Below are 22,625 nucleotides of genomic sequence, written 5' to 3'. Positions count from 1 at the left end.
TCTTGCTAGAGAACATTACTTTTATTCTCATTGAGTAGTCAAATTGGGAATTTCATTAGTGAAAGATTGAAATGTGCACATAATGTGTTTTAGTTTGGGTTCCGCCAGAAGCCAACTTAGTGACAAACATTCAAACACAAGCAGTTTATTTGTGTGGTGGAGGGAGCAGTGTTAGGAGAGGAGGCATGTGAGACAGGAAGGAAAGGCAGCTGAGAAAGGGTATGTTATCAACCCAAATGGCACCAAAGGCACCGAAACTGGGGAAAAGATAGAATCCCTGCCTCTGAGTTATCCTACCTGATAGGATAGGATAGGGAGCTCAAAATATCTATACATCATCTCCTTGAATTCATTGGTTAAGAGCTATTCCAGGCACCGGGGGACGGTGTGGCAGAGAGATCAGATGCCCACCCTGAAGTGCTGAGACCCGAGAGATAGGAGTAGGGCCCTAAAAGCTTCTGTGACATCCTTTATGTTCAAAGGGGGCTATTTACATGCCTGTCCAGTAGTATCTGCCTTTGTGTATACCACTGAAAGTAGGACATCAGACCAGGAATGAGTAGATGGATTATATCCTACATTGGAGAATTGTTACAGAACCTTACATAATTTTTAAGCTGAAAGGGACCTTGAAGGGAAACAAATTCTATTTCTTCTTTTCCTAATGAAAACACTGAGGCTCTATGGGCTGCCTGTGGTTACAGAGCACTTAGGTGCAACACCAGGCAAATGCCCACGTCTTCTGACTTTGTGCCATATAGAACTGGCAATGGGAAGTGGGCAGGGAAGGCTTTTCTCTCTCCAAATCTCCAGTTAACCCCTTCTTCTCTTCTTTTATAAGGACAATTGATGTAAAAAAAAATATGTTAAAGGCAGCTTCAGTACCCCCCTCATCCATTCAAGCCACATGACACTCTTCCAACATAGAAATTCCAGAGCATCTCTTGGTCTAGGACCCTAGAATTTTTTACCACTCTGGTTTGGAAGAAAATAGGAAGCGACTTAGGTTAAACAAAGGTAAAAGAAATAGCTTCTCTGAAGGTACTTCAACATTAAACTGCATTTGAGAACCGTCCAGAAAACTTTCAGGGAAGAAAAAGGCAAAAACTAGTTGACACCTGAACAGGGGTTTGGTCCATTGAGCTGACTGGATAGTCAGAAGGCATCTCAATAGGTGGAACTGTGATGACTGGGTTCTTGGTTTTCAAAGGTTTAAAATGCTTCTCTCCACACCAGCAGGGTTTTTCCATGTAAGTTGGAACAAGTCAGTCTTGTAGCTTTTCTTGTTTTTGATTGCAAAGTGATGATAACGTCTCTCTCGTAGATAGGCTTTACTCATCAAAAATGCTGCCTGCATTGGCTTTCAATTGGGTCCTTGTGTGGTGGGTCAGGCCAATAGATATTATTATCCCCATTTTAGAGACTGATAGAAGACATGAGGGCATGAAGGCATCTGGCCCAATGCTGGGAGCTGGGACAGCAGCCAGGGCTCCACTGACAAGAGGGCTACTTAAGTGCCATTTAGTTGGTCTTTAACTCAATTAATCCCCAAAATGTTGTTTTTATACTTGCCTTTATGTCCTTGATCTCATCAAGTGGAAGTTGTGGTTCTGTCCAAGAGAGTCTTGTTGCTCACCCAAGGCAAGGACATGGATCAGTGCATCTTTTGAGGCCTTGTTCAATTATTTGATTCTCTTTATTTATGCGTACATTTTGAAATTAAAGAAGGGATGTGGCTTTGGAATCCCTAGACCTGGAATCTGCTAACTACTCAGTGACTGACCTTGCACAATCCTATCACATGCTTCAGACTTGGTTCCTTGGTCTACAAAATGGGGTTGCTGTGAGAATTACATATAGTAAATGATGAAAACTGTTAAGCATAATGCTGGGGTACTCCATGTCTAGACCATGGCTAGTCCTGTTGCTTCTGTCCTCCAAACTTCTTGTATCTAGAATTTAATTACTCTCATCACTTCTCAGGTAAAGCTCAAAGCCACCTTTGTCCCTCCAGTACTATAGTGAGTGACAGCTCTGATCTACACTGTTTCTACCCATTCCCTTCCTCTACTTTACTGTCCACAAAATGAAATGACCACAATGAATCTTTTAAAATGCAAACTGGATTATAAAGAAACTCTACTCAAAGACTCCTAGTGGCTTCCCACCCACCCAAATCCAAAGTCCCTGCTGTTGCCCACAGAATCGTACACGATCTGGCCCTTAGCCGTCTCGGCAATTCTTCCCCTCTCATTAACCTCTTGCTTTCTCTGTTCTAGCTATTTTGTTTTCTTTGCCATATCTCAGGCTGAGCAAATTTCGTCCTCTGCCTCTTCATATTTAATGTTCCCTCTTCCTAGAAAAATTTTCCTTCAGATTCAGTACTTGGTTCACTCCCTCCCCTCCTTTTGGTTTGTGGTGAAATATTACCTTATCCATCACCTTCCCAACCTCCTGTATATCAATGTGTGATGCATCTATTAATTTCATATTAATTCAAGCAACAGATGCTCTATCAATGTTTAAGATGGGTAGTAAACTATAATAAAAAGAACAGCTAACATTTATTGAACTTCTGCTATGTGCGATGAATTTGGTTTTCCCTGGTGGGTGGCCATCTATCTTCCTGGTATACTCTGTCGCCTGCAATAGATCTTAGCTCAGATGGTGCCTCCAGCAAGAAATCTTCCTTGATCAGTCATGCCAGAAGTGATTCTTCACTCCTCCGTATTCCCTCAGTGATCAATTTGTACCATTCGCTTTCCCCTTGTGTTGTAGTTTTTGTATCTTCTCTTAAATACAAAAACTCATTGGACATATCTAGTGCAACTTTATATAATGCAAAATTTGTAGGACAACCTCTCATTTTATAATCCACTCTAGATAATTAGGAAAAGTTACATATGTGAGTTACATAGACATATTCAAGCTGTATAAATGAATCCACATTGACAGATAAGTGTTATGTGGGATGGATCATAGAGCCCAGAACCCAAAATCTGAGAGTATTTTCAGGGAAAATTAGATAGAGGAGAAAAACGAAAATATTAAACTATAAAAGTCAATTAGATGCATCATTAAAAGACTATGTAAGGTTGAATTGTGTGGAGTTATCTCCATAGGTCCACAACGCCATGTCATCATATAAATATGACAAGTTGGCATGTTTATAAAGAGTTTTGGTAAGAAGTGGTGGTCATTTCTTCTTAATTCTCTCCAATGATTTTGTACTTCTTACTTTCTGTATGCTTTTGTTCACCACGTCCTAGAAAAATTAGTAACAAAATAATGTCCCCGTGTTATAGAGAAGACTTCTGTATACTGCAGTTCTTTTTGGACTATTGTGGTAGCTCTATACTGAGGTAATATTTTGTGGTTGTGGCACTTTAAGCGTCACTATCACGTGTGGAAAAGCCTCAGGCACTGAGCTAAGTCCTTTTCCACTTAATTCCTAAAACTCCCTATGGGGCTCTTGTTTATAAAAACTCTCTAATGGCTCCCCATTTCACTTACAGGAACCTCAGACTCTTCCTGTGGCTATGGGACCCACCCACCAGGATCCTGTCCGTTTCTTCCACTCCATCTCTCACCAGCTCTGCTCACCTTGCTCCTTTCTATATGCACTGGTCTCCACCTTCCTTGAACTTGCCTAGCCAAACTGCTTCCTGCCTGGGGCCCTTGCAACTGCTGTTCCTTCTGCCTGGAAGGCTGTAGTCAGATCTTTCAGTGGCTCTTTGTCCTCAGTAAGTCTCAATTCAAATTTTAGTTTCTCAAAAGACTTTTAGTTTAAAAAAAACAAATAAGCCCCACGACCCTTTGTAGGGGGTAGTCAGCTTCAGGAATAAAAAATACAAAATACCCAGTTGAACCTGAATTTCAGATAAACAACTAAAGGTATTTTAGCAAGTCTTGTACAATATTTGGGACATATCTATACTCAAAAATTGTCTGCAATTTAACTTTAACTGGATGTCCTACAGTTTATTTGGTAACCCTTCCTCCTTAGCCACCCTGTTATGGTAATCTGTTTTATTTTCTCCGTGGGACTTTTCACTATTAGAAATTCTGTTCACTGTTTGACTCTCCTACTGGAAGATGGGCTCCATGAGGTCCGGGCCTTGTCTGCCTTGTTCGCGGCTTCATCCCCAGAACCTACTGCATTGCTTGGAACAGAGTAGGTGCTCGGTAAATGTGTTAAGTACTTGTTATAAAGGGGAAAAAAATAAAGAAGAAGACTAAAAAGCTTAGAGGGGTTGGTAAGACCTTGAGGGCATATTGCTAGCTAGAGGAGACTGGAATCAGCACAGTGCCAAAGCTCAGAGAACTCTTCCATGTTTTCCACGTTTAGTGGTGCAAAGGACAATGGAGGAGGGAAGGGACAAGGTGTCACCCGCGTTTCAAGAGGCTCACTTAACAGAATCAGAAGACCCTTGGATCAATAGATTCAGACTGACTCATTCAGACTGAATGAGCTAAACAAAACCTTTTCCATTTGCCTTGCACGAAAGCAAGATTCTCTGGGTTTGGAATAGTGTCAGAGGCAGTGGGCATCCTCTTATTTCGTCCAACAACAACTCCCTGCAACTTTAGGGCTGGCTAATTTATGGTCAGACTCCGGAAACCTCTAGACCCGAACCACAAAAGGAACTACCGGTGTACACGCAAATAGAGAGCAAGGGGGATGGAAGGGATGAAGTCAAGACAGAAGAAATCAAACTCTTGTTGGATGCAGGTCACAATACGGGGCGGAAGCAGCGGTCTTCAAGCCCAGAATTCGGTCAGGTTCACTCTCGATAAGGGCGTTCTGTGCCCCACACGACCCACCCAGGGCGCATAATCTTTTCTCCAGCTCACTTCATTGGACCCAGACACTAGTCGGCGGGCGCGTCCAGCCGCCGGCCCAAAGAGAGCTGCGCGGGGGAGCTGCGGCCAGATTCTGGGGAGCAACCTGGCGCCAGTCCCTACTCAGCTCCACCCGGCTCTCGCCTGCCCACCCTCCCACCCAGGAACTGGAGGATGGTCCGGGGTGCTCCTGTGCGGCTGCTGGTCGCAGTTGTCTTCAGCCCGATCCGCCCTGCTGTGCGAGTCGCGCGCGCGCCCAGTTGGGAAGCAGCCGCCCCCGCCGCTGACAGGTGCTGCCCTGAGGGCTCAGGGTGCGGTCCCTGGCTCAGCTGGACGCGCACGCTCGGGTGCGTGTAGCTTCCCCAGCCCAAAGCCGGCGAGGAGAGGAAGCCAGGGCGCGGCCTTGGGGAGTCCAGGGGACTGGAGCTGCGCAGCTCTGAGCCAGAAACTTTGCAGGCTCGGCGGCCGGGATTCGGTGACAGCGCCAGCCCACACCGGCAGGTGCGGGAGGAAGAGGCGGCGCCGGAGTCTGGCGGCCGAAGAACCTTGGCGGCGGCCGCGTCTTTCCCCCGAGCTGTCCTGAAGCCGCCGGGCACTCCCGGCTTCTGCTGCTGCGCCCGCCGCCGCCGCCGCCACCGCGGGGCTCCGGGAGGAGGTGCAGCCGGAGAGGGCGGAGGAGAAGAAGGAGGAGGAGGAGGAGGAGTGGAAAGGAGGAGCAGGGGGTGGAGGATGGAGCCCCGGGCAGCCGCGGCGGGCTCGCCCGAGCCTGCAGCGGCGTCCTCCTCCTTCCAGGCCCGGCTCTGGAAGAACCTGCAGTTGGGGGTGGGCAAGAGCAAGGGCGGCGGGGGCGGGCGCGCAGGGGTCCCAGAGCGCCGCACTGCGGACACCCCATCGCCCTCCCCGCCACCCCCGGGGGGCAGGCGGGACGCACTGGCCGGCGTGGGTGGCGCGGGCAGCAGGTGGAGCGGCTTCAAGAAACGGAAGCAAGTGCTGGACCGCGTCTTCTCCTCCTCCCAGCCCAACCTGTGCTGCTCCTCGCCGGAGCCTCTTGAGCCCGGCGGCGCCGGCAGAACCGAGCAGGGGTCCACCTTGCGCCGCCGGATCCGTGAGCATTTGCTCCCAGCGGGAAGGGGACCGGCGACAACCGCCGCGGGAGCAGCGGGAGTGACGCCTCCTGGCGGACGGTCCCCGGACTCAGCTCCCTCTTCATCCTCCGCCTCATCCTCCCTGTCCTCCTCGCCCCAGCCTCCCGCGAGGGGAGACCGCGCCCGAGATGAGGGGGCACGGCGTCGGGGCCCCGAGGCGCACTTGTGCCATCAGAAGAGTTCCTCCCTGCCCGGCACCGCCTGCCTGGAGCAGCTGCTGGAACCGCCGCCGCCTCCCGCAGAACCAGCTGAGAGCCCAGTGCAGCCGCGGACCCCGGAGAAGGGCGAGGAGCTCGGCAGCAACCAGGTGAGTGAAGGTTGCGCGCGGCCCGAGACAGGTGCGCCTGGCCACGCCTCCGGCTTGGGGCAGTAGCTACCCCTGGTGTTGCAGCGGCGTGGGGGGATGCTACCAAGTAAATCCACAGGGAAAAGGAAACATTCCCGCTTCCGCTTTGTAAAGATACAGCTCTGACTTGCACCCTGACATTACTTTTGGAAGAAATAACACCTACTGCCAGAAGCCGGGTAGCTTTATGAATCGCTATGAAAGTGGAAGTATTAATAGTAGCCAAATAGGAGAGGAATAAAGTTAGACGTAAAGTGGGTACTTTTTGGAGGTCTAAGGGCTGTCTAGCGAAGTCTCACCTTCTCTAAAGAAAAACAAATCCAGCAATTAAAAAAAAAAAAAATACAACCCTGTATGACGGTAAGGAGGGGCCAGCACTTGAAACAATAAGGACTTGCAGAAAGGAATAGCAATAAGGACAGGTGAATTATTGGCAAACGTGAGGTCCTTTATTGGGGAAACCCTTAAAGCAAGTCTGTGCGTATTTTTGCACTCGCTTCTTAAAAGTACCCGCTGCCAAGAGATCGCTGCCCAACAAGTGGACAGAGTGAGCGCCTCATCCGAGTTACTCAAATAGATTCCTGTGGCCTTTTCTAACTTTCAATATTCACCTGAAGCGGTTGCGTTTTAAGTATGTTGCCTCTATGGTTAGGCAAGAGTTAAGTGTGGTCCGACCAGAGTCAAGTAAAAATGAACGTAGGATCCATAAGGCATTTCCCCAGCAGCTGCTTTCATTGCCTTGGTTTTGTAGAGGAGATGCGCACCTTTGGTAAATACTTAGAAATTGTGTTAATGTTAGCAAATATTTTGAAAGTTACAGTCCATCAGTGACGTAAAGGACTCTTTCAATACATCATAGTTTACTTAATTCTCATTATTTCGAACCTGATTGTTAGGTTAGTTAATCTTTAAAGGTTAATCTTTAATTAGCTGCAAGTTTGAACTACAAAAAACATAACGACATGTTTTGAACGGTAAGATGTGGGAATACATGGGATATCAGTTGAAAATTTTTATGGTTTATTAGCTAATTAGTGTAATTTCAGAAAACCAGAATACAGGTGGGTAACCTGATGTTATTGATGTTGTAGAAAACATCTCGTTCTAGAAAAAGGTTGTAGTCATTCTCAGAAGGTAACATTGACAGTCTCACTAACTCTACTTTTCCTTTTATCTTGAAAGAGAATTGAATAGAACTCCTGGTTTTGGTTCCTAAAATAAAACAAAATGTGGTTTTAAAAGAATGTGTTAAATTCAGTGTAGATGAATATTATATATATTGAAAGAATTTACTTTTGAATGTGTACATATCCGAACATATAAGAATTTTAGAGGTGGGGTACTGTTTACATCTGTTTTTATTGACTTCTATGATCAAGAATAATCAAACAACAAACAATTGAGTTATTTTGAAGGTAGATACATTACTGCAAATGTTAACTTACTAAATTACTTTGCAGTTCACTGAACCAAGATTTTCAAAGCAAAAGCAGAGAATTCTGAATTAATCTTTGTTAGTTTTTACCAAAAAATTTTCTGAAGCTATCAATCTTTTACAAAACTGCTATGTAAACATGAATTTTGTATACAAACGACCTAAGCCTATTTTGGAGAATGTACTAAACTAAGATTATTGTATGCACCTTTACCATATGTATGTACCTTTACATACATATTGTATGTACAACATTATTGTGTGTAACTTTACCATATGCTGGGCACTTATAGCCTTCCATGATTTAATGCTCCCAGCAGTCCTGCATGACCGAAGTTCTTGTTGCCATTTTATGGAATAGGAAACCAGTGCTCAGATAAATTTAATAACCTTTCCAGAGTCACATGGTCAATAAATGACAGAGGTGTTGTACTGAAATTCTCCAGAATTTTTTACATTACTACAGCTTCCTTTGACAACTTTTAGAGCTTGTGTGTTTCTGGGATGACTTCAGTCCTCTGATTAATGCTTGCAAGTTTACATACATTCTGGATTTTCTTTCCCCTCCCTAGAATCAGTTCTATGATGTATTCGCTATATCAATTTTTTTTTCTGTGATACATTATTGTATAACTATTATATCACATTTACAAGTGACATTATTAATCATACCATCTATGATTCTAAAGCTTTTTTGTTACAAGGAATCAGCATTTCAGTGAAGATGTAAAATGAATAACAAAGCTAAAATACCTTTCACAGAATGTGTGAAAGATGGGTTGTAGGCAGAACAGTAGCCCCTAGGGTCCTGTTTGATGTCACACACAGTCCCAGGGAGAGGCACCATTGTTGGTTCCCTGCATGTGCTGCTCGTGGAGTCTGTTCCTTGAGAAGTGGACAGTTTTCCGCTCGGAGTCACAAATGTGGCTTTCAGCACTAGCTCACCAGTGCAGACGCAGGATCCCTCGGTCCTCTCATGTCCCCTCTGCCCAATAATTCCTCAAGCCTGGCTGGCTCACCCTGTGATGAGGAAGAGGAAGAAATCGAATTGGAAGCTGAAACTAGAAGAGGACTCTTGAAAGTGTTCAGGAGTAGGCTATGCTGTGTGGTGCCCTTCTGAGCTTCCTGCATCTCTCAGAGGGATTGCCTTGCCCCCCCCAGCCCCTGGCCTCAGAAGATACTTGGGTTGAGGGAGGGATATGTACTATATGCAGATTCCTGTTCTATTCACAGGCCCAGAGAGGCACACAGGAAGGAAAAGACAATAAAAGCATTACATACATCTTCAGATTGACTAAATAAAAAGAACTTTCTTTTAAAGAAGAAAGAAAATTCATTGCAAAAATCATGCAAGTGTCTCGATTTTTCTCTTGTTCTCTGCTTGATCCTGGCATCAACCATGTTCTCCAACACACTTCCTACCTCTCTGCCTCTCCCTCCAGCTCAGCATGAGGCCACAGCAACATATGTGCATAAGCTCTGACTCTAGGGGGGATGTTAAAAAAAAAAAGCAAAAGCGGGGAGGGGAGGAGAAAGAAAGAAGGAAAGAAAAAAGAAAAAGAAAAAAAAATCAGTTTGGACTGCTGGGGGAGAGAGGTTTGGAAGTCACTGATGTACAATGTTTAAAACTGAGCATACTGTGCTACCCGCCCCACCCCCCTCGCCATGCCCCAGACTGCCCTCTTTCTGCTGTGTGCTCTTTAGCGAAATATACCTTTGAAAAACACTTTAACAGACTTAATAATGCCTTGTTGTTGGGGCATGGGCATTATTTAAAATGTTCTGCTCTGAGAAAAAGAAAAAAAAAACATTTCTTCCCACTGACTCTAGTTCACGTGCTGGGCCATATTGTCATACCAGATGCATTTCATTTTCTGCAACACAGTTGGGAAAGATGCTTTCTCAATTTGTGTGCATATCAAAAATATGCCAATTTTATGTATTCTGTCTTGATGAGTTACTAAAATTACATTTTGCTAGAATCAGGAAGCCAGTATTTTAAGATAAAGAGTGAAGAATGAGTATGTCACATTTTTTTTAGTGCTTTAACAAAAGCATGAAGTTTATGAATGTTAAACTCTTATTGTTTTTCTTTTAAATTCATTTTGTTAAAATTGTTTTCATTGAGAAGTAAAAAAAATTTTTTTGTAAAAAAAGTGGCTAAAGTACTCAGGGTATGATAGGAATGTTTCAAAACATAGTAAGAGGAATATTCATTCATTGGGGTAAAATTCCTAAAATACATCTGTAAGCCCCAACGAAAAGTAGAAAAATATTTTCTAAGATGAGATCTGTACATGAAGTGCATCTTGCTTTGTTTATTATCCGACCTTTTAGAGGAAGTTTGTATTTTCAAAAATGATTTAAAATGTGGTTTGGGTTAATTTTTATTATCTATTTTCCAAGTGTCTTTAATATTACTTCAAAGAATGTAAGTTAATCTTGGGGAAGACACAAGTCTAAAAAAAAAAAAAGCAATTCCTAACGTAAATGACTTAAAATCACCAAAAAAACTAATATTCTCAAGAACAAGCCCCAAAAGCGATGTTAATGGCTTTTTCAAAATGAGAGAGGCAAGATGAGATCTTAGGACATTTTGGAGCAAGCCATGAAGTTTGATGTGTGGTAGCATCCTGGAAATATGCTGTGATCATCACATTATTCCAGAGGAATGGAATGAACAGAGTGACAGGTTTACTCTGGAGTGGAATTATTTTCCCATGACCTTTACGTTCTATATTGTGTATCTGGAAAACTCGAGTACAGCTATGAATCTTGTACAAGTGGTAGTGTTATCAGGTAGATATTTTATGAACTCAGAAAACACTAGCAATGGCTGTGTAAGTTTTTATTATTGAGCAGATATTAAAGTCTTGCCACTGGCACCAATACAAATAAGTGGGCTGTTGAAGAAAAATTCACAGGGAACTTTGCTGGTCCTTCTCATTTAAGGTGTAAATTCATTTACTTGCACTGGTGGGGAACATAGCTGCAAATGAACCCAGGCAGTACAGGTGACCTCACAATTTCACAGAGTAATGAAAAAATCATATTACTTTTGGCAAGTATGTGTGCGTTACCCTGGAAAAGCAAAATAAATACTTAGAGGGATAAAATAGGATTAATAGATTCATAAAGGTAACAGGACAAGCACTCCTCCTTTTTTCTCTTGCCCTGACTTTGGAAATAAGGGATGATTTCACAAAATTAAAGATTAATAATATATCTTCTGTAACTCAAAGAAACATGTAGCATGGTTTCTTGGCTCAGGATGATTATCAAAACGTTTGTTAGCTCTAGATTGGTGAAGAGTAAATAGTTTGTCTAGATAACATTGCAAGCATTGACGAAATCTGCATATTCAGAAGTTAGGGTCATGGGTTTTTGGGGTTTTTTTTTTGTTAATTCATAGCTATTTGCCGTGTCATAGACATGTTTTAGATAAGCAGAAATTAATTTTTTGAAATGTGAAGCTTTTTTGTTTTGACTTTTTTTTTTTTTTTTTTTTTGGAAATCTTAACTAAAAATGATGTGTTTCCTTGCCTGACTGAGCCAAGAGTCCTAAATGAAATCTCTTAGTAATTGAGGGCTATTGTTTCAATACTGGCTTTTTTGTTTGTTTAATGGGGATGAAGTAGTAAATACTGTTCTAGAGCTTGCTTTAGACACACTTGTTTGTTTCCATAAAATTACTATATAAAGCATATCTATTTAGGACAAGTTTATCTTTCTATAAAGTTAATTATTGACAGGTGTGAGGCACACTTCCTCATGTCATTTTTTCAGTTGCCAAATATTCGCTACTATTTTTATTTGTGAATTTTGATTTGCTGGAAGCATTGACAACATGCATTTTTTTCCCCTGTGTCATTAACTTTATGTGCCATTTTGCTTTCTTTGTCATCATCAAACTTTTCTTCTAACTTACACTGCTTTTTATAAATGAGATGTGCAAAGTGATTCCTATCCCTCAATAATTGAAGATTTTATGCAAATAGTTTCCTCCTCCAATGTATACCAGTTTCTTATATTAAAATTTTATTTTTCGGCAGATTATCAGGCCATGATTTTCCTCATGTCTCCAAATACTTTTATTTAACATTAATCTGAATGCAAGTGATGCAAAAAAAACCTATATTTTCAACGTAATGAGGTTTGAAAGTCCTGCATACTTGCCTTTGAAAGTCTTGCCTTCTTGAGAGAACAATTTTCCTGTGAAGTCTCTTGAGATAGTTTATACCAGCCTTATTTCCCATCCTTTTGGGTCCTAGTGAATCTGGAAAAATTACAACACATGATAGACAAATGGATCTCTGGATGTGTTGGGGCCAATACATTCTCTTAATCCCACAGGTTTTATTCAGTGCGGCCCTGTCAGTATTAGCAACTGACCCTATTTTGCTTAAGCCTGAACTACCTTTACCAGCATGCTAGAGTAGAATTTGGCAAGCCTTGGTACAATTGACCTGTCTAATCAGCATTGTAGAGGGAAGATTTCAAGTGCTTGCTGAGTGAATGAAGGGATGAATGGATGGCACAGAGCTATTCAGAAGAAATTCTCTGGAAAAGTTCCAAAATCACTTATAGTTATGTAATGATGTTCCTGCCTTCTTGTTTCCAAGTCCTTTTAAGCCTGACAGATGTATTTGACTTTCCCTCTTCCCCTGGCTTTTCTCAACCCCTACTTTAATAATTCTTATTCATGTCTGTGGGTGTGAAAGGAGGACACGATACCTACTTAAATGGCTGCCATGTTGTATTTGCATGGAGGATGGAGCAGTGATTCTTACTTCTGAGCTCTCTGGCTCAGGGATGCATTTCTTGGTGCCAGTCTCTGACTTGGGGTATCCCCTTTTGCATCCAGGTCTCCTTGTCTGGCCTCTCATGTTGCTTCCCCCGTCTGGATTTCCAATACCTGCTGACATAGTCTCACTCACTTATGATCTCTAAGTCTTGAACTTTGCTTGGATTTTAGCTCAAGATACTTTCCTGCCTGCTTCACTGCCACTTCTCTTCAAACTCATCCCCTTGAACTAGATTAAAATTCCAGTCTTGACCAAGAATCCTGTCCTTAGTGGCCTGGCCCATTCTGTTGGTTCTTGAATGCCAAGTGGGTAAACTCAGGTTCAGACATTTGGTCAGTTGCTTTTCATAGTGACCACACGTCTAATGCTGAACCTATTAATAAAACACTAAAGCCTTCCTCCAGAAAATCTGCATTGCCAGTTAATTACATTTGACGATAAATGGCATCTCTTCCCTTGGAGCACTAGACTATAGCTGAACTTTTTGGGGAGTACTCTTCAATGTCTCTATGATCCTACTTCCTTCCCTCCTATTTTTGAAGTCCTCACAATGCTTACTCTCTAACATCATCACCCTTTGCCTCATTCCTGCCTGGTTTCTTTTTTTCCCCTTAAAATTCTCTCCCCCTCTCTCTGCTTGCAAGGTGATTTTTTTTCTGATGGATTATTAAGCGTCTGGAGCTGTGCTGTCTCAGAAGCAGCCACTAGTCACATGTGGCTCTTGAATGCTAGAAATGTGGCTAGTTTGAATTGAGGTGTACTATAAGTGTAAGATGCACCCTGGACTGTGAAGCCTTAGCACAGAGAAAAGAGGTACAATATCTCATTACTAATTTTTTACGGTGCTTGTACACCAAAATAATATTTTGGATATGTTGAGTTAAATAGAATATATTATTAAAGTTAACTATACCACTTCCTTTCTATTTTTTAAAAGTATGACTATCAGAATATTTAACATTATATATGTTGCTCACATTTTCATTTCTGTTAGACAGCACTGATCTAGAGCAGGGATTCAAACTTCACTGCCTACAGGGGCCATCAGAGGAAAGAAAATGAGCATAGAGTGTTTGATGGGGTCCATGGTGAACCAGGGAGCCCTTTACCCCTTTGAAGGGCAATTGCTTTTCAGTGTCAACTGATTATTATCATACGGTGATAGAAGCAGTGTCGCCAAAGTTTCTGGATTTTTTAAAATGTTTATTTTTGAGAGAGAGAAAGAGGAGAGAGAGAGAGCAGGGGAGGGGCGGAGAGACAGGGAGACAGAGAATCCCAAGCAGGCCCCAGATTGTCAGTGCAGAGCTAGACTTGGGGCTTGATGCCACCAAGGGTAAAGTCATATCCTGAGTCGGATGCTTAACCAGTTGAGCCACCCAGGCACCCCTGGATTCTTTAATACAAGCCAAATGTCTGGGAGCACCTGGGTGGCTCGGTTGGCTAGCGCCAGACTTCTGTTCAGGTCATGATTTCCCGGTTCCTGAGTTCCAGCCCCATGTCGGGCTCTGTGCTGACAGCTAAGAGCCTGGAGCCTGCTTCAGATTCTGTGTCTCCTCTCTTTCTGCCCCTCCCCAGCTTGTGCTCTGTCTCTCTCTCTCTATCTCAACTATAAACAAAAATTTTTTTTTAATCTGGATTTTCATGTGAAATCTCCAGATTCTTGAATTTTTGGAAAATTTTTTTGAAAAAAAATTTTTTTAACTACAGGCCAAATAAAATATATTTCTGGGTTGAATTTAGCTATCAGTTTGAACTGCCGGCTCAGACAGCTCATGTCAGATTTCTCCTCTCTTCTCCCAGTGCCAGGCATAGGTTACCTGGGACATAGTATGAGTCAATACATTTTACAAAATAATGGAATCAGGCATGGTGGAATTGAAGCAGAACTCAGTCGGCTGAGGGGTGTGTGGAAAGGAGCTGGGGATGGGGCAAGAAGCCAAGCAGTTTGACTCCGTAGGGGATAAAAGCGGTAGCAGGAGAACAAGAACAGTGTTGGGATGGGGTCTCCTGAAGATTTTTGGTGTTTTAATCGGTATCACCTGAGCGGCTGATGAGTAGGAAGGAGCCTGCGAAGAGGGAGAGGCCGAAGATTAAGAACAGAGGGATAAATGAAGGGGTGAGGTGCCTCAGGGCATGGGTCAGCATGGGCCCCAGAGCTGAGGGGAAGTGGTAGCCTCAGCCAGGAGAAGGGTTCTTCTTCCAGTGCAAATGGAAGGAGACACTGTGGGCATGGGTGCAGGTCAGCAGGAGGTTTGGTGTCCATAGTTCAAGAGTGTTCCCCCCCTGACCTCTTCTGCCTTGTTTTGGAGTGTGTTTAGGATTTGGACACAAGGAGATAGGGGAAAGAATGCTGCCGCAGGCACAGAGGCTAGGGAGTGTGCTGTGTGTTCAAAACAGAGTCAGTAGCGCGACCAAGGCCTAAGTTTCCACAAGGAGGGTGCTGGGAAGTAAAAGTGAAAAGGAAGGTGTGGCCAGACTGTTGGGACTGAGGAGTGCCTCTGGGAAGCAGCAGTCCTGGGGACCCTGGAGGTGTATGAGCAGGGGTTAGGGTCAAGTGAGAATCAGAAGTGAGTAGTTAGAGGCAGAGGCCACAACAGTCCCAGTGGGAGCCTGAAGCTGGGCTGTGACCTGACCTTAGGGATGAAAAGACATAAATACTTGAAACACCAGCTATTTGGCTGAAACTTCAAGGAAAGGGAGAGTGGAAGGGAGTCAATCACAGGATGTTTTCCCCTTTACTTATGTCTTTGGTTTTTCCTGATTCTGTTAAAAAATGCTTTTAATGGGGTGCCTGGGTGGCTCAGTTGGTTAAGTGTCCCACTTGAATTCAGCTCAGGCATGAACACATGGTTCCCTGGGACTGAGTCCTGCATCGGGCTCTGTGCTGAGACTGTGGAGCTTGCTTAGGATTCTCTCTCTCTGCTGCTATTCCTCCCCCCCACCCCCCCGGCCAACATAAATGAATAAACATTAAAAAAAAGGTTTCTATTGAAAAGTCTCTTTCTTGGGAAGAGAGAAGGAGGTTTGAGTTTTGAATTTGCATTTATGCAGAATGGTTGAAGTTTCCAGGCTCCTGAGTGCCAGATTGTCACGTATTTACTGTAGTAGCTCATATTCTTTATAGTTATTTTGGATTCTTCCTAAATAAAATAGTTCTCCTTTTCTCTGCAGCATCAGACATTGAAAGTAGTGTTAATGGAGCAAAAGAAAGGTCAAAACATGTTTGTTAAGCAAAATCAGGTAAAGAAAGAAAACCTTCCACATGACTGTGTCTCATAGATTCGTATGGTACTGATGTCAGAGTGGTTAAATACTTGGAGATATAGTTATAATGAAAAGTTTTAGAATCCGTGGGCTCGCTTGGAAATTTTCATTCTTGAGGCATTGTGCTTCAAACGTATTAAAATATGCTCTCTTTCTCAGATGAAAGATTGATCCATGCATGGCAAATGATCAATTTCTGAAAATTGCAGATAGGTATTTTCTCAAAATAGAAACCATATTCTATTTAGACCCTTAAGCCATGTTTGACTCATGTTCTTTTATTGAAGTGTAAAATAGCTTTTGATAACAAAAAATTCAGCGTTTCTATAGTTGCTTTTGAATAGTATTTTCACCACACCAAATTAGAAGTCTGAGTGTTTTCCAAAATATCTTTTGAGATGGGAACAGATTTTGGAGAGAAGCTCACTGTCACTACAGAGCTGTTGCCAAGCCTCATGCTCCCTAGAAGTGGGAACATCCTGAATCAGCATGCACCCCTCTCCTGCCCCCCACCCCCACCATGTCTCCTGGCTGAGAGCAGGCATGGGCTGCGCCTTCCCCTTCTCCTTTCTTTGCTTCCTTCTGCTTTTAAAAAGAACCTGCAGGGGAGCCTGGGTGGCGCAGTCGGTTAAGCGTCCGACTTCAGCCAGGTCATGATCTCGCGGTCCGTGAGTTCGAGGCCCGCTTCAGGCTCTGGGCTGATGGCTCAGAGCCTGGAGCCTGTTTCCGATTCTGTGTCTCCCTCTCTCTCTGCCCCTCCCCCGTTCATGCTCTGTCTCTCTCTGTCCCAAAAATAAATAAAAACGTTGAAAAAAAAATTAAAAAAAAAAAATAAAAAGAACCTGCAGGTGAGGTACAGGGATGGGGTGCAGCTGAGGTTGTGACCTGGCCTTGCATACATGCTAATTTGACTCAGTAGTTTCAGGTAAAAAACCACTTACCCAGCCATTTAGGTCATCACCCCTCAACCCCTTTCTGCTCCCTTTGGCCCCCTAGGCAGCACTGCTTTACTCTAGACTCAGGCTGGTACTTTTGTGACTCTCTGGCCTGCTCTGTGGGGATCAGCCCAGTGAGACAGGGAGCCAAGCAGAGATGGAGGGAAGCCTGCATTTTGCAGTTTCCCAGGCCCCAGGCCCTCAGCTTCTTTTCAAGGAAGATGGAGCTTTGTAACATGATCTATCTATTCCTTTCTGCCTGACACTTTTACTTTCTCTGCCTTCACCGTTTTTTTTCCCTGTGTATCCAGAACAGGAGGAAGAACTATATGGAACTTACCAGGAGGAGATTTTTGTATCTTGGGTTACCAACCATGGGTAGTCTGTTTACCTCTCCCGGGACTTTCCAGGTGGTATATTATATGGGTCTTGGCTCTTCATTCTCTGCCCTGCTGCCACCTGCCTTTCAGCGATTTCACTTCTCTCTTTCTGGGAACATGGGAAGGGAAAATTTAAAAAAAAAGGAAACTCAGGCACTTTTTTTTTTTAATTAGAAGCTTTTATAATTTTGTTCATGGTGAGGTTCAATACTTAGCTCCTATTATGTTTTGACATTTTGTATTGCTTTGACGTGGGCTGTACACACATATACACACACACACATGCACGCACAATTATGCTTTTACCATGTATGTTTTATACAGACACCTGTTCTTTCATACATGTGCTATTTTCCCCTGGAGTCAAAGGTGACCACAACTCCAATATTCTTCTACTTCTAAATTTAATGTGATAGTACTAAATTTCAATTTTCAATATCAATTTCAATGATAACTCTGTCTTTGCAACTGGTTTAAGTCTATGTAGGCGAAGTAGTTGTGCAAGAACTTGCTCAGCCAAAGGAAGAGAAGAAAAACCAATCAGAAGACAGTTTTCGTGGTTTATTATGGGGTGTGTTCTACAAACAGAATGAGTAACTTATTTTTTTAATTAAAAAAAAATTTAACATTTATTTATTTATTTATTTATTTATTTATTTATTTATTTATTTTTGCGAGACAGTGAGAGAGAGAGAGAGGGCACGAGTGGGAGATGGGCAGAGAGAGAAGGAGACACAGAATCCTAAGTAGGCTCCAGGCTCTGAGCTGTCAGCGCAGGGCTTGAACCCATGAACTGTGAGATCATGACCTGAGCTGAAGTCAGGCACTTAACTGACTGAGCCACCCAGGTACCCCAGTAATTTCATTTTGAATTTGAATGAATGTATAAGGAATGCCTTCAGCAGAACAATTATTCTCTCACAAGTAGCCATCTTATTTATGCAACCGTAAAAAAAGATATTGAATTATTCCCTTCATCCTTTGAAACCTAGAAGTCACAATGACCAATATCTAGCATTAGTATTTTCAAGCCTGACCTGGCTTAACCCTCACAAAAGGATCCTTACAGTTATAAATGGGGAGATGTTTTGGTGAGCTTCTTTATGATATAGTTCACGTTTTAATTAGAGAAAAAGTGATACCTTTAGGATCATAAAGATGTATTCTCATCTGAGGATACTCCTGATACTCATGAGGAAACTCATTTTGTGAAATCAATTCAAAAGATGAATCTGAGGATAACTGAGGTAGGCACAAATGGATTTGGTATGGCAGAGTCTTTTTTGTTGTTGTTGGCTGCTTAAAGAATGTTCTGTTTTCTGTTAATTGTTGCTAATGAACCTCACTGGCTGTTTTTGAAAACATGTTCTTATACCATTTTATTACTTTATTCATTCTCTTAATTATATCTGGATTGCATCCTGAGTAGTGTCTTTATCTGTGCCCGTTTCATATTTTAAAATATTTTGTTCTTTCTAGGCATAAAGTGTCATTTTAAAATGGCACCGGGGTGAGAGGCCCCCATGCTGGTTGGCCATAGGTCACAGGTGAGTCAATGCAATTACAAAGAGAGCTCAGCCCAGGTGGGTTGGGGAGGACCACCATCACCATTTCCTACCTCACAAAATCTAACTTCAGAAGATGGAAAATGTATTGCAATTTTCCAAAAATTAATTCTAACACAGGGTGGTAAAGCCAAGCCCTACCACAGTAGTTACCACTGGAAAGAAGTTCAAAGACACTTAAGCAAAATTTGTTCGCACAACAAATTTCTAGCACCAAATACAAAGAAAACTTGTGTAGCTGCCTAAAATTCATATTAGATTTATAAGCCTAGAAAGAACACTAGGCACTATTCTAGGTGCTTTATATGCATTAGCTCATTTATTTACTACAATACTTTCTGAAGTAGGTTTATTATCTTTTGCATTTTCCAGATGAGGAAACTGAGTTATAGGAAATTGAGGGACTGGTCCAAAGTCACACATCAGTATAATTTGGATCCTACCCAGGAAGGCTGTCTGAAGTAGGTTGTGCCTGGGGAGCCTGGCCTAGGAAAATGGAACCCCAGTGGAAGTTTGGAATGAAGTTGTAAAAGCTTGTCTTCTTTCCCATCTCAGTAGTAATGTTACAGTCCTTCTTTGCCTCTGCCATTTCTTTCCCATCTTTCTTATCTGAAGGTTATCATATCAAGCAAATTTAATAAAGACAGACTTAATGTAACAGAAGATTTTGGTGTCAGGCATAATCCTAGCTCTCGCACTTATTTCTTACTGCCAGTAAGCCCTTTAAGCTCTCTTTGACTGCTAGATAAAGATATTGCTAGCACCTTTGAAATGTCAGTCCTACTTTTAAAAAGATTCTTCCTCATCAGGTACCCCACCAGATCATCACCACTATTTCTGTTATTGTTATTGGGAACATTTTATAAGTTATAATACCCTCACAATTATGTATTTTCTATATTCTACAGCCTTGCCTGGCTTTCTTGTTCTGTGAAAGGCATGGCATTAGGGAAAGGATATGAAATGAAATAGATTTATTTGCTAGGCATTCTTTACACAGTACCTGAAATAATCATTATAGATTATGTGCATTATCTCACTTCAAACCTCACATCAGTTTTGACAGAGAGGTAGTGTTGGTGGCATTTTATGTCTGGTAAATTATTAAGCTAATAATGGACTTGGAGTCCAGGTTATGTCCATGGTTAGTAAGTGGCAGAGCTTGGGTTACAGACATCTGATTTGTGCTGGGACCATAGTTTCCAGAAACCCACTGCTCCACTGGTTAGCGAGGCCACATCAGTGCCAGGTACATGACTGGTGCCCAAACTACTGATTCATGGTTGATTCTGGCATTCATTTAGCACCAGTCTTGCTAACGGATCTGAGTCTCAACTTTGTTTTGGACAGGCAACTGGAAGAATATGCCATTATTAGTTGAGGGAAAGTATCCAGAAAGATGTAGTGAGTGTGAATGGGTTAGTTTGTTTATTTTCACACTCGGTTCTGAGAGCTCATGAGTGAATATTTTTCAGATCATTCTCCTTGTGTGTTCTGTACATGTATCTGGACTTTCAATCATGTTGTTAAATGGCTGTGGGGCTCCTGGGTGGCTCAGTCAGTTGAGCACCCAACTTTCGGTTTGGTTCAGGTCATGATCTCACAGTTTGTAAGTTTGAGCCCTGTGTCAGGCTCTGCGCTAACAGTGTGAAGGCTGCTTGGGATTCTCTCTCAACTTCTCTCTCTGCTTCTCTCTCTCTCTGTCTCTCTCTCTCCAAAAATAGATAAATAAACTTTATATAGGTATATATGTTGTGTATAATAAATAAACTTTATATATATACATATATATTATATATAATATATATTAAAATTATATATTAAAAATATATATAATTTCTGTGAAAAGAAAAGCTATACATTCTACAGTTAGTCTAGGTGTTAGGATGCCTGGACAGGAAAACAACTTGTTTTCTAGGCATCTAGTTGTCTGTGAATATGACTGTTTGGCATATATTCCTTTTACAAGGAAAAGACAAGATATAAGGTAATGTCTTCTGAATGTGTACAACTTCTAATGTTTCTTGGTGATAATAACAGAAGCACTAAAATCTTAGTCTTAAGTGCTGTGCAGGCATTTCTTCTTTTAACCTTTGCAACAACTCTGAAAGGGGCCAGAATTCTTGGCCTCATTTTATAGATGAATCGGTGGAGGCTCAGAAAGGGTGCTCAGAAAGGGATTTTTGCGTGCAAGTAAGTGGCTGGCTCCAACACTCATGAGTCTAACTGCCATGGTATGTGGCTCTCCTCCACACCGAAGAGCTGCTACATCTGCTCATGAGCACTATCTTTTCTAGATGTCTTGGAACAGTGGAAAGATTTGGCTAAATGTTCTGTACAATGAATTAGCCCCACATGAAGCTGGAAGATCTCCTTCCAGTACAGTGCCAACGATTTCGGTAATATACTGTCTTCCTTTCTCTCTCCCTTCTTCCCATATTTATTAAATATCTACCTTGACAAAGAAAATATATCAATTCCTGCTGTCATAGAGTTTATGATCTAGTAGGAGAAACTTGCATTATACTTTTTAAAATACACAAATCATGATTAATTATGATTGTAATAACTGATTCAGAGGAGTACGGAGAACTAGAGGAAAGAATTGTAAGAGGTCCCAACCTAAACTTGCAGGAAGGGGAGGGACCAGGAAGGCTTTCCTGAAGAAGTGACACTTAGGATAAAATGTGAAGAATGAACAGGAGTTGGCCAGATTTGGCAGAGCAGAAGGGTGTAAAGGATGTGGCATATAGTTGTAGGCAGAGGATGCGATAGCAGAAGGCACTTAGAAAAAGTTTGCCTGCAGAACTGGAATTTGGTAAGAAGGAAAGGATGAGGGATCAGTCTGGAACAGTTGGCAGGGGCCAGGTTATGCAGGATCTTGTGGGCCGTGGAAAGTTTGTGGACTCGTAGCAAGTTCTGAAACAGTCTTGAGAGTTCAGATGCTCCTATATTAAGAGGAGAACCATGTTCAGGAAGTTCATGACTTTCATCTGGAAATAGCTGTTCTTTGCTGCTACATATGGAACTACATACATTGTGCTCATAGACTTGGTTTGTAACAAGCAGGAATGTTGGTTGGGGCTACCTTACTCTCCTAAGATGCAATATTTTTTTAAGTTTATTTATTTATTTAGGGGGGTGGGGAAGGGGCAGATAGATGGGGAGAGAGAGAGAGAATCCCAAGCAGGCTCCTGACCAGCAGCACAGAGCCCTAGGCAGTGTGATCTCAGGAATCCTGAGGTCATGACCTGAGCTGAAACCATGAGTTGAATGTTTAACTGACTGAGCCACCCGTGCGCCCCTAGGATGCTATCTTTTAAAAAATGTTTGTAAGAAATAGAAGTACCTAGTGGATGAAAATATCTTTCCCCCTGGAAAAACAAGCCATTTCATTTTTCCTATTGCTTTTTTATTGTGCACTATTGGAAGGTAAATGAAGGCAGGAAATGCAATCTAATCTCCCCTTGTTAGTACTCAGGGGAGAGATTCTCATAGGCAGCACATTTCCAAGCCTAAGTAGAGATGAAAATGAGATAAAGCCCAGCGATTTAGATGTTACAGCTATAAGTTATGGAAAACATATATTTTGTGAGCTTCCCGTTTCTTTCCTGAAGTGAGGATGGGGGGAAAAAAATGAAGAACCTTGGGAAGGGATTCTGTGGGGAGAAGTACATTTAAATCTGTATTGTTTGTTAACATAATCATGGGTAATTAGGAAGACTGCTTGTTGTAGAGATTTAAAGCATAGTGAGGGAGATTTAAGTTTTATGGTTTCCTATATATTTTCTTAGGTATAAAATCTAAGTTTTAGATTTTCATGTGCAGCCAACATTCACATTTGTTCAACAGATTTGCAGGAGTGCCTAAGCAGGAAGGAAAGCTTAAAGGGTATAAAAGCTCACCAT

The 22,625-nt window shown here is 42.3% G+C and overlaps 1 protein-coding gene across 22 annotated transcripts in view; it reads left to right on the top strand.

Moving 5' to 3' along the window:
• Window positions 1–5,556: 5,556 nt before the first annotated feature.
• The window catches only part of MCTP1 (multiple C2 and transmembrane domain containing 1), a 537,798-nt gene continuing 520,729 nt past the window's right edge, over window positions 5,557–22,625 (top strand). For all 22 annotated transcript variants that reach the window (XM_030324980.1, XM_030324949.1, XM_030324905.1 and 19 more), the window contains exon 1: window positions 5,557–6,294. In XM_030324980.1, the coding sequence (XP_030180840.1) occupies window positions 5,572–6,294 (723 nt within the window). In that variant the 5' untranslated portion in view covers window positions 5,557–5,571. The remainder of the gene's footprint in view (window positions 6,295–22,625) is intronic.

The sequence above is a fragment of the Lynx canadensis genome, chromosome A1, assembly GCF_007474595.2.
Source record: "Lynx canadensis isolate LIC74 chromosome A1, mLynCan4.pri.v2, whole genome shotgun sequence".
Classification (NCBI taxonomy): Eukaryota; Metazoa; Chordata; class Mammalia; order Carnivora; family Felidae; genus Lynx; species Lynx canadensis.
The sequence above is the reverse complement of the archived record's forward strand: the minus strand, read 5'-3'. Positions and strand labels throughout refer to the sequence as shown.